Genomic DNA, 12,636 nt, shown 5'->3' on the forward strand with positions numbered 1-12,636 from the left:
AGCGAAAGCTGTTTGGCGTCTCAGCGACGTTCACTGGTATGTTAACACACTGTCATCGTTGCGGAAATAAAAGAACGGGAAGCTTCCAAATTTAGACGGAGAAGCTGAGGACGCATCAGCCATTTGGCCGTTGCTGTGACGGCATAAAACAAGACGATGCCCCGAATGTCCCTTAGTTCACCTTTTAAGCGGCACTAAGGTCGCCAGTCCGACGACGCCTACACTTTCGACTGGCAGATGTCCCCAAACATGGGTACTGCATGAGTGTCGTCTCGTAACAACGCAGTCTATTCGCGAGTACAGTCGCGTGCCCCCGACTGTGGCAGCTGGGTGAGACAGGCTGCACAGCTATACTGCGCCCCTGGAAGGCTAGCAAGTCGAATATCCCGGATTTCGTAACATGTATACTAGACATATGATATAGTTGTAGTTATCGTTATGGGTTTTTTTCTACTGTTCTTTTTTGTTTCTTTAATTAGGGTGGATAAAATTCGATTGCTAGTTTTAAAACACGAAGCCGGATAGAAATCGGGGCTTTTGTTTTCTGGCATCCCAAATTAGGCGATTTTCTGGTAACATTCACAAACGATTAGCACAGGCAATGGTCTCTTTTTTGTAGACACAAATGTTTCGGGCACAGAAAAGTGAAATCACTCAAAGCAACATATAATGACAAAGAGAGCTGCTCGCCACTTAGGTTACAAACTAATCTATACAAATCCTCGTTGGCAGGCGTTATCTAAATTTTTAAGGAAACCACATACGCAAAAGCACGAAATAGGTATGCGTTTGACGATTCCTTCTTTGCCTGGATTCTTTTTAACAAAGCAAAAAAATGCACAAATTGTAGTAGATACGTGCATGCTTCGCAAGGCTTGTGGTGCCTAAAATTTGTTGTCTTACAGGCCCTTGTTGACGTACAATATAATTTGCACGTTGAGAATTTCTGTGTTCATCCTAGACACGTCGGGCCTTTCAACACACCTCTGTTGGGCCTCGCAACGTCACGTTTGCCAGCAGCACTGCAGAGAAACGTCCGCGCGGCGGTCGGTTCCTATTGGATGGCCACCATGTATGCCACCTGCGGGAAACGCGCTGCGTGTCGCAAAGTGGAGAGTGTCCATTCGCCATGTGACATCTACATTTAATGTTTCCCTTTTCGAAAAGGCGTATCTTCGGGGAGAAATCAGGTTGAGCCCGACTTCGACAAAACTTGCGCGGCGTGCAAAAAAAAAAACAGTGGTTATAGAGTTTTATCCAAAAACTGAAGGGCCCTAGTGTTAAGCGTGTAAATCTACCTCTTAACTCACCCCAGTTACTTTGATCAGAAGCGTTATAAGGGACACCGATCTTAGTTGTTGCGGTGCACGTGGTCCCTTGCATTATTGTTGCATATTCCAGTTTGGTTGGGATATTAAGTATAAGGCAACATACCAATTCATGACTTGGATAATTAAACAGACATTCAGGCCGGGATGGTATGGAAACCTTCGAGTTGAAGCGCTGGCAGCGCAAGCGCAAGTGTTAACGCGGAAACATACGTTGCATAGTGAAACGATCGATCAAGTTCCCACTGTATTTTCATCTTCGCGAAATAATTCGTGCTGTTTATTTGTCCTTATTTACTCCTTGCGCGAAACCTTTCAAACAGCAATGTAGAAAGTTCTGGACGAAGACTGGACTGCGAACATCGCAGCATTGTTGGACCATCGCTCTGAAATCGATGACCTTAGGTATGAATTAATGGTCGGTGGAGAGTACGGTTATCGAGGACAAGAAAAAAAAAGCGTGCTTTTGAAGCGTCACGCTTTGTGCAGGATTTTAACTCGAACAGTGTTGATTGCTTAAGCGGAAGACGTCATTTATATGACAGCGTAACACGGCGAAGCCGCCTTTCTGTGGTTGTCGGAAGTGCCCAGTCCAGGGAGATAGAAAGGAGGTGGAGAGATGACAGTGGTGGTGCCCGTGACCATTTGCCCGTCGTTTCTCTGTTCGGCATGATATGTGCCTAGGCTGGCGATAAGGGGGTGAGAATGCTTCGGCCGCCTCTACATTCGCTCCTCGTGCACGTTTCGATATCTCCTGAGAAGTCTTTCGATCCGCTGGGAACCAGCCCTGCTGCGCTAGCACTGCGGCGACCGTTCGCTGTCGGTGTCCAGGAAGACGCGACTTCCTCCGAGGATGCGAACAAAGCGCCGCGCATCGCTGCAACGTCACGCGAAAGGCGTGCGAAATGCGCGCTTCCGCCATTGTTAGCGGTTGCTCGAGATATTGGCATCCCTGTTGCATCGCATGTGCTGCGCTTGCCGACCCCTCTGCCTTTCACTTAATAAATGTTTTCTCTCTCTTCCCTGTTTGCTTTAAGTGAACATACTGTCCTAAATGCCAAATGTGCGCTGAAATCAAATTTAAGAAAACGTATAACAAAGGGGCGCTAGCACACACAATCGCGAAGCGACTACAAGTCGCTTCGCGATTGTGTGTGCTAGCACCCCTTTGTTATATGTTTTTTTTTATTTTTACTGCTCATACAAATTCCGTCGTAATCCCACACCTACGGAGCACGGTGCTCCTTCGCTGAAGCTGCAATAAATGTGATTGCATTAAACGCTGATTAGCGGCAGCTACGGGGCACCACTACATTTAATGCATTTCGTCTCGCACGTGTTATACAAACTCTTCCTATTCGGTAGATGCGCAGGAAATCGCAAAGACACATTTAACTGACGAGAGCAGCATACGTCCTTATTGGGTAGCCAGCGAAAAAAAAAATCCTAGCTTTGAGACAGCTGCCGCAGGAACACCTCAGCTATTCACTATATACTATATTAGCTGTCTTCACTGCATACCCAGGGGATGTCAAAAATACGCTCGAGAACAAACGCGTACTTATTTGTCCATGTCACACAGGCCCGTGTTAAGTCGCGTGTAACTGGCCGTGAACATGGCCAGTTTGTTTAAACGTGAACGCCTTTCTGAGAATTCGTTATCGTAGGGCCTTCCACTCCGTGGTGTTATACGCTCAGCCAAGCTTTATGTCTACAGCGAACTCGAGAATGGGCGCCCCGTCGAGGAAAGGATGAGCCAACATTTTTTTTTTTTAATGACGTTGCCTGGGATCTAATGCCAGGGCTGCGTTGTTATATGGCTCAGAATAGAATGATTCGAGGAAAGAAGAAATATCGTCAGCCTAGCTGGGATGGCGAAATTGCGTGCAAGCTCGATATATTCCCACTGAAGACCGGCACAAATAAAGAATCAGCGCACCTTGCCGCGTACAATACAAATCCTTTGTCGAGGTGGCACTTATCGTCGGCATCTGCCTCCACAACAACGCAGGACCGCTCGAAAAAAAAGAAGGCGCTATCATACACACGCCAAAATGGAGAGCTAGAGACGAAGCAAAGCACGTACGAGCAGAACGTTGGTCGTGCACGGTGCGAAAAAGTAAAAAAAAAAATGGAAAGAACCAGGAAATAGGGAGAAGGGAACGGGAGACTCTTTGTCGAAAAGATCTTGTTTTGCGTTCTCGCTTCACGCGGTCAAGGAAACGCACGCCTATCACAATATCAACAACAAGAGGCCCAAGCACAGAAGTGGCTGGCTCTCTCTTTTGTCCAGCCGTTCAAACGAACTTGCCCCTCTTTCGCCGTCCGCTAATAAGGAAACACTTTCGAGACCTACATACATACGTGCTACTACGGTCCGCGTGCACGTCGAGTCTCTCCTCCCGTAGCGTGAACTGACGGCGCTGTAAAATTTTACGAATAGCCTGAGGTGTGTGAGCGAAGGATCTAGATCGAGCGGCTCCGACATTTCCGAAGCCGGTGCGGCAAGCAAAACGCAGCTGGGTCGTTTGCTTTTATTTCTTTCTGGCCACCTATTCGCATTCCCACTGCTTTCCGTTTCTTTTCTCATCCACAATGTCCTGATTATTGCCTTCATTTGCAATAATGAGGACATATTTTGTGTAAAGGTAGCTTTTGGGCAGATCTTGTGTAAACTTATTGGCCCAGAACAAAATAAACAGCCTTCACACGCCACGTTCTGTGGTAACTCTGTGGACTATTACGCATTATTTTATATCCCATATTTAAAAATCCAGAATATATCAGTCATCCAAGAGTGTCCTCCAATAACAATTTCCATGCTGCCTCCATTGTCCGGTTGAAAGCTTGCTCAACTACAATGGAGTACAAAAAATATCCTTCAAGAAATGCTCAACGTATCTGGCTGATGATTAGTAGTGATTAACGTACCGTGCCAAGAAGGAAATAAACCCGAAAATAAGTCGAGTGAAGATATGCGCATGGACGTCCCATCTATCTCTTCAGTTTGGACCGTCTTCTAGACGCGTCACATCGCGCCGGAAAATCAATCAAGCTTTCTTTTTATTTATTTTTTAAAATCTTAGATGTGAGCAAAGCGGTAGGGCGAGTGAATGAGGACAGTGAGAACATTTTTCAGCTAAAAGAGGGCACTCGCATCTCGACGACCTCTAAACCAGACAGCCAGACAACGTCGAGGTATGACGTCGACGCTCCTGATCATTACTCCCGCGAGGCGATCAGGATGACAAAGAAAGCTTACTGCAGAGCCTGCGGCAGCGCGCGACTTACCCGATGCGCGGGTTCTCTAGAGAAAAAAAAATGCACTGGTACAAAGAAAGGTCCCGGGGGTGTCCGGGGTTGCGGGGTATGCGTGGACCGCTGCATGCCTCAGGTCATCACTATAGATGCCCTTCCTTTAGTCGCGGCTCTTTTCGTGATCACCGCGCGGCCTACTTAGTGCAGGGCTATGCAGTAACACTGGGATCTTTGTCCTCGCTAGTACTTCTCAAATTATACACAGAACCGGCCAAGAGTGGAGAAAAACAAACTCAGTTACTTGTTCGTGCCTAGCGGAAGAGCGCACGATATAGGAACCGGATGAAAGAAAACAGCGCTCATCGAAGCGCCGGGTCGTGAGTCGACGAAAAAAAAAAGTTGTGACAACAAAAGCAAAAGCAAAGAACGTGTATGTGATGCGTATCACCTTGGACGACTTCTTCTCCAAGAAAAGATGCGCGGGAAAAATACAAAAAAGAAAACATTTCTTGGATAATTTCCTTCTTATTCATATTTTGCTTTCGCGCTCGACAACAGCGTTGCTTGTTAATGAGCGGTTGTCTTGCGATTTGCTGAAAGCGTTGTAGTCTAAATATTCGTTTTGGTGCCGTAAAAAACGGTTGAAAGTTGCTTCGCAGATAAAAAAAAATGCACCGACTTCTGGATGTAAGCCGGTGCAACAAAATTCGACTCAACTCTGAAGGTCAACACCACAGTTGGTCCCCTGATACTGGTTGCACGTGTTCCATTAAGCTCACATGCTCGCATTTTTATGTGCTGTGATACCACTCACGCGCCCCCTACTTTAACTCTATAAGCTTCATTCGTGTTATTGCATTTCTGTTTTAGCGCTAGACGCGCTCACTATGGCAAACGGTTGAATAGGGATTGAGAGGTGGATGCTCCTGCTGTAGGATGAGTCCATGTCGTCAGGCTACTTCGAAGTAGGCAACATCTGGAACTGTCACGACAACCATCAGTTAATCAAACGAAAAGAATGAATGTGTAGCGTGACACGAATGCAAAATTATCATAAATTATAGTAGAATATGGCTAACTAGATGATCGGTTCATGGGGTTTAACGTCCCAAAGCAACTCCGGAAGTGTGAGACACGCCGTATTCGAGGGCTCCGGATTAATTTGACCCCCCCCCCCCCCTCCGGGGTTCTTCAACGTGCGCATAAACTTAAAGACACGAGCGTTTTTTTTTTTTCTGCATTTCGCCCCCCTCGAAATGCGGCAGCCGCAGCAGGGAATCCAACCCGCTATACCTCTTTCTCAGCTGCAGAAGGCATGGATAGCCACTCAGTTAGCGCGGCGGGTCGATAACATCGTTCACGTAACAATATTATAGGCCATCCTTGAACGTCTCAAAAAATGAAGCGAAAACACATGGAAGGCGGGAGATGGAAATTCAAGACGATGAGCAAAAACGAAAACAATGTGAAAGTAGGATCCAACGTTTCGACAAGTGGAGTTGTCTTCTTTAAGGCCACATATATGATTTCCTCGGCATAGTATATATATGTAGGGTTCTTCTATAGGGGATATGGGTAAGGCGGATGGGTGAGGCAACGACCGAAGGTGTGTTAGCGGCGAGGGTGTAGAATCGAAAATAAAGGGGTGCTGTGCACGCGGCCAGTGACACGGTGCCATGCACACGGCCGTGTCATCGGCCGTGTGCCTAGCGCCGACCGTGGCCACACGTAGGACTGCTACCACGTGACGCAGCGCTGGTACAAGCGCGTCCGTGGAACCTTGTTTTATTTCCCGCCCTGTGCAAGCACCAGGGCAGCCCTGCGAACGCGCACCGCAGGCTTTTCTTTTGTCGACGCAGTGGCCGACTCGAACGGCAAGCCTCCGCCGGGCATGCTTCAAGGGAGCGTGGCCGACCTCGGAAACTTCGACGAGTGCCTGGACGTGGTGGTGCGTGATTTCTACGGCGACGTCGACTTTACGGGCCAGTACTGCAGCCTATTCGTGAACCCCAAAGGTGTCCCGTTCCTGCGAAAGATGATCGCCAAGTTCCAGGAGCAAGGCGAGATGATGGTACGCCTATACCGCTACTTGTTGCTTGCAACCGAGCGAGAAACTTGTTGTCCAACGACCGGACAGAGAGAGCATGTTTTTAGGCGGACCACGCGCCTATAGGCTGAATTCCGCTTTCCTTATAGGTTTATCCACCGTGAGTGGTTGCTTAACTAAGGCAGACAGTTGTGACGTATGCTGATTAGCTATGCGGAGCTTACGCGAGTGACAAAAAAAAAAGTGTCACCTTAAATCTCGGACACACAGTATAGCGTCTTAAGCGCAATGCATTACTAGCAAGCCACCGTTTGCTTCACTACAACTTATGTGCAATTCTACAGCGCTCACAAGAATATTGACCACAAGATGAGGAGAGAAACATTGCGAATTTTTGTGATTTACCATGAACACAGTACTTGAAGCACATGTAAGTAGCTTGGAGCGTGCGTAACTTCTGCGCGATGTACGTGAGTGTTTCGTGTGTTTCTGTTCTAACCTTTCGTGCTTTTCAGCCTGCCCGCTAGTGTAGTGGTCACGTTAGCACGTACCCCTTTAGCAAACGTTCTCATTCTCTATTAAAAAATGATTTCGTCGCCATAATTCAAACCGTGCCTATGCATTAAAGCAGTGATTTTGTGTCAAAAGCGTGTTCTTATTTTTCTAGCTACTCCCTCCCTCATTTACGCTATCTCTGCAATTTAAACACAGAAAGAAAGAAAGAAAATTCAGAGAGGAAGTTTACTACAGCAAGTGTACTCATACGATTGGTTCTCTGGTTACTGTTCCCATTCCCCATGTGCTTTACCTGCGGACTATTAGGCACCATAAAGCAAGAATTAGCATTAGTAATATACATAGCGCATCCGCAGTTTTACCTTATGCGCAAGAGAACGAATTATAGACACTACAATGACATTAAGAGAAAGCTTTAGCTCCCGGCCAACTGCGATTTCCCTATTCAATTAAATCAAATGCTTTTATGAGAACACTAGAACGATTCGAATCAAATTTGTTCCATTTGAGAGAGAATGCTAAATTATAGCAACTCAAGGGAGCAGGATATTTAAGACCTTGAATTTCTTACAAGATTTACCAACAATCAGCAAGCTAAAAAAAAAACGAAATTGATATATTTGAGATATAATGTTACAGTTTACATCAAATTGTTAATATGTTTCCGAAAATTTTGCAATACTTCTACGCACAAATTAGTGGTATATTTCAGAGCAGTGTACGCATATAATACTCGTACATAAATTTTGTCCCTTTTTACGTATTATTAGCTCCAGCTTGCAGAACTGTGAAATTTGCTTTATTGCTTTAGTTCATGGTTACAGTTACAGAGTTGTAAATTTGATATTCGAATTTTTTCAGAGTTTGCAATTAGCAAGAACGTTTTTCTTAAACAGAGGCCATAAATTGAAAATCCCCTGCCTACAGTTACTTGATTTTAACTTTCTCTTTCAAATGCAACAAGCCTCATTAAAGTGGTGCAGTGTTTGCCGACAAAAACGATTTCTCCGTTACCGTGTATTTAGATAAAAGTTCCCGAGCTAATTTTCCTTCTCAATGCATCGCTGTCCATGGAAGGGACATCAAACACAGATCATGCACTTGGCTGCATATACAGAGTGCATGCCTCAATGCAGGCTGCACACTGGTATCTTCCGTTGCTGGTGGTAGCATTGCTTGTGGTTCCGGTAAGTGAAACAGAACAGTGGGCGACAAGGCTCTTATGACCTTCGCAGGCCATAAGAGCTTTGTAGACACATGGACCACTGGTCTGTGGCGCTACTGGGGGCTCTACCCAGCATTAGAGCCTTCTGTCCCGGAACCCAAGAATGAGCACAGGGCCATAGTGTCCGTCCGTCAGGGCCGTCCACCGCAGTAAGCCGTAGCGCGCTACTCCCACAGGGCGCCAACAACCCGATGAACTGGCTGAACCAGGACCTGTTTTTCGGCATTCAAATGGGCATATGCATCCCGTCCAAGTGCTCGGGCACCGAGCTGCGCCACATGGCGGCCACGCTGCTGCACCGGTACGGCTTCCACACCGTGGTGCGCGGATGCCAGGTCAACGAGACCCGACCGCTCAAGCCCTACCAGCGCGGCCTGCTGTGAGCGAGACTCTTTTACCACGTCATATCGTCTGGACTTTACTACACACAAACGGCCGTCACCCCACGCCCTATCAATTTGTCCGAAAATATATACTGCAGATCTTATTGGGAAAGTAGAAGAATCCAATAGTACGTAATGAAAAAAATTTGGCGCTCTTTCTTCTATATAATGCCCCTCGCCTCTCTCCTCTCCCGCACATGAACACACAGTGCGGCGATACTTCGTCGAATGCAGTGAGCAATTAGGCAACAAGGGCTTTTTCTTTTCTTTCTGTATTTCTGTTACCGCTGGAAAGAGATTAACCAACTGACATAAATAAGTGCGTGTCAGCCTATCATGTGAACTGAATGCGAAGGAGAGATGAAATGCCCTCAACCTTAATGAATCTCGAATTTCGAACTTATTTTTGCCCGAACGGCTCAGGTTTAGCACGGCGATATATTACGGATATGCGCATAACGCACTGACTCTCTGTACTACATGTGTATTTATTCCCTGTTTAGTGATAGGTGCCGGTAGTAGTTTCCTCCCCACAGACAGTAAATATTCTGTACGACACGACGTGCACACAATATTATATTTCCTAGTTATTTTTCTCAAGCAATGTCCTAGGCAGCTCTACGAGCTCATTAGGCACTTTTCGAGGCTAGGCTTGACAATTCGTGTTTTCTCGAATGTATTTTTATGCAAATAGCTTAGTGCACAATTCACTTATTACAAAAACTCCAAATACGCTCTTTCGTGGTGTCATGGCTTTTGTAATTATAAATTTGCATTGAAGAAGGCTTTTAATGTTTATATAGACAGCGAAAATTGTTTGAGGTGCTGCTGACTGTCCGTACGCTCCGGGAAGCAGCCGGTACAGCACGCTGCATGACGGATACGAGCGCTTGAAAAACGACACTCAACTACGCACACATCATCTTGGCCACATCCCTGAGGGGAAATAGGATAGCAGAGGCTGCTGTGCAGAACCTGGAATACTCAAGCTCGAAACAACAGCCGTGAAACTCCATGCATAACAGATAGTGACATAATTGCTTTGAAAATAAAGATGCTTCAGAGGAGGAGAAGAAGCAGAAAAGAAAGGGAGAAGGTGGGAATGTTAACCAGAAGATCGTCTGCTTCGCTACCATATCGCTGGGGACGGGAAAAGGAGAATATAAAGGTGAGAGAGAGAGAGAGGAAGGAAATTTGCGGTGATATCGCGCACGCGCGCGAAGGGCACCACTAATTAAGTCAAAGGCGTTCGCACAGACCAATCTCCCTCAAGAAACACAAAAGTGCCTTCACAACCTTGTGGGCCGACGAGTGACGGGCCCTCATTTACGCAAATACGAAGTGACAAACTTATAGCATACATTTAACTATACGCATTTTGCCAATACTGCTGCCTATCTTACTAAAGGACCCTGCCGCTACATTTTTCGAAGCTGCGGCTATGTTATCGCTAGGTTTCTGCACTTTCTCGCTCTCTTTCATCCCTCATCGTAAATTGCACCTGGAGTAGCGTCACAAGCGTGTAACTAGGATAAAAAATCCAATTAATATTAAAATGTCACGGCTTTCTCGCTTTCCCAACGTGATTGGTGGCATAAGTCGGACTGAGATAGCACGACCCGCCACCATTTACATCCTTCTGGCGGGCATAGGTATCAGCGGCAACCTCCGTTAGGGCGTGAAAACAGATTTTGAGAACAAAGCGTACGGTGCGTCGTCGCTGGCTGTGAACGACCGACTGTGAACCGGCTGTGATCTACCGGGGATCGACATGCAACTTGCCATGGGGGCCGAATTGAGTCAAACTACCCGTGAAGGAAGGCTGACGCAGCCAGAATGGGCGCTTGCTCAGCCCTACCGGCGAGTGTTTGCACCATCCTGAGAGGTAGTCCGGTAAGCTGACTGGGCCCACCTTTGGGGGCTTCATGTAAATGCGTTATCTGAGGGCCTTTCCCCTTGCCCTTGCGAGCGCGTTGAACGCCTGTATGGGGCCAGCAGGTACAACGCCCACGACCGTCGGCTAGTGTGTTGTTACCCTTTCATCCCATCACTCATGCCCCTTATTGTGGACTGTCAAATAAACGGGTGGGGAATACAAAATAATGATAGTAACTAAATAACGGTTGCGAAATTATATCAATGATGAATTTTGCCATTATAGCTACCTCGCATTACCACTATTCCTTGAACAGGTTGGTAGCCTCTAAGGAATATACTGCAGCAGAACTGCAAGTTGGGCCAGTTGGTTGGGATTCATGGTAAGGTTTGTAACAGCGCACCCAAGACATTTCAAGGACAACAGAAGGAATAAAAAGCGCCGTGTCGTCGTTTTATTCCTCTGTTGTCCTTGTCTTGGGTGCGCTGTTACAAACCTTACCATGGAGCCTCTAAGGCACTGGAGATAAGTAGCTTGGTGTTGTCGTGTCTTCGTCTCGGTATGTTAATTATGTAACATAAAATGCGCCTAAAAAATTTAGATCTTTAAAGCGTACCATATAGAACGGTCCGAAGGGCACTAATCTGCTAACGCCCATAATTCTTATTCACCCTGTTGTAGATTATGCATCATGTGTATAGAGCCCTTGTAAGCAGCATGCCAATGATAAATTTGAATCAGGTAAAAAACGATAACAAAAAGATAGCTAACTCACTTTATTTTTTGTACTCATCACCGGGATTGTTCACTAAGGTCTGCTTTCCCCTCCTTGAGTATACCTTAGCTCACCACAAGACGCCAAATCGGTTCAGTGATCCTCCTACACTCCGTTAGTCATTCATCTAAGAACTCGTCTTTCCCTTCAGGCATACCTTACGTTCTAGAGCGCTTTTCACTACAAGTCGTCACAGCCTTAACCTGAAGCCAACTGTTGATTACACAATTGGTCACGACTGTAATAACTGCATCGTTGTAGCAGAGTGTGTAGCTTTTATAGGTAAAGCTGTTCAAGTACGACCCGCACCTACAAGCTTTCCCTTCTGGAGCGCCATTTCGTGAACCCAACACGTGCGCAGTAGTCGCGGCCCACACCTGCCGTTCCCGTTGCTATTGTGCGCACATATATCATGCGTAACTTGCTTCATCCACGCGGCCTGACACATGACTTGTATAAGCTGGCTGTGGTGGTTTCACTTGGCTAAGCGTACTCCCTGACATGACAGACTGCTTCAAACCTCGCCTGCACTGCACTGCGGTCGTGCCTGTCTCCTTGCGCACGTGCGCGTGTTTGCTTAACTGACATTCTCGAAAGTGTGCAACCGTGGAGAACGCCGCAAACAGAAGTGCGTTTTATTTTGTATAGTTGCACATGCCACACAACAGAAAACACGTGAAAACGTCCACTCAAGCGGAAACGGCGAGAAAATTGCGTCTTGTACACTTGCAGGAGTTACGCCCTCCTAATTGCGGGCGCTTTTCCTTTAGTTCCGGTCGTGCTGCTGATGCACGGCTCACAACTAATCGCCCTCAGGTCGACGGACCTTGTCGGGTACATTGAACGCAGTTTCTTTCTGGTTCCACATCGGCTTCTGGAAAAAACAAAAGCGGTGTAAATCTTTAGGTCATTGGCCTTTACCGCGTACTTGGAGTAAAATACTTTTTACATAAAGTAATAATGACAGCAAAAGCCGTGCACTGTTTCTGCGTGCACTACTGACGTGGCTTCTTTTTTTCCCCATCAAGTTCAAATAATCTTGCATCGTAAGGCAGACCAGACGTACTGCTTTGACTAGCGCGCAACAACATCCCTTCATTCTATATCGAGGAGCTTATAAGGGTATAGGAGAAATTCGCCGAGAGGCTCGTTTAGGCTGCTTCATCTGACTAACCTAAACGTCCTAAAAAGAGATTAAGTTGCTGATTGTTTATTTAGTGAAGCCATT

General features: G+C 46.5%; 1 protein-coding gene across 1 annotated transcript in view; it reads left to right on the top strand.

The window, feature by feature from the left end:
• The window catches only part of LOC142577751 (nose resistant to fluoxetine protein 6-like), an 81,482-nt gene that overhangs the window by 45,076 nt on the left and 23,770 nt on the right, over positions 1-12,636 (top strand). Inside the window, exons 2-3 of the mRNA XM_075687237.1 lie at positions 6,446-6,657; positions 8,551-8,753. Of these exons, the coding sequence (XP_075543352.1) occupies positions 6,446-6,657; positions 8,551-8,753 (415 nt within the window). The remainder of the gene's footprint in view (positions 1-6,445; positions 6,658-8,550; positions 8,754-12,636) is intronic.

Source organism: Dermacentor variabilis, chromosome 1 (genome assembly GCF_050947875.1).
Source record: "Dermacentor variabilis isolate Ectoservices chromosome 1, ASM5094787v1, whole genome shotgun sequence".
Classification (NCBI taxonomy): domain Eukaryota; kingdom Metazoa; phylum Arthropoda; class Arachnida; order Ixodida; family Ixodidae; genus Dermacentor; species Dermacentor variabilis.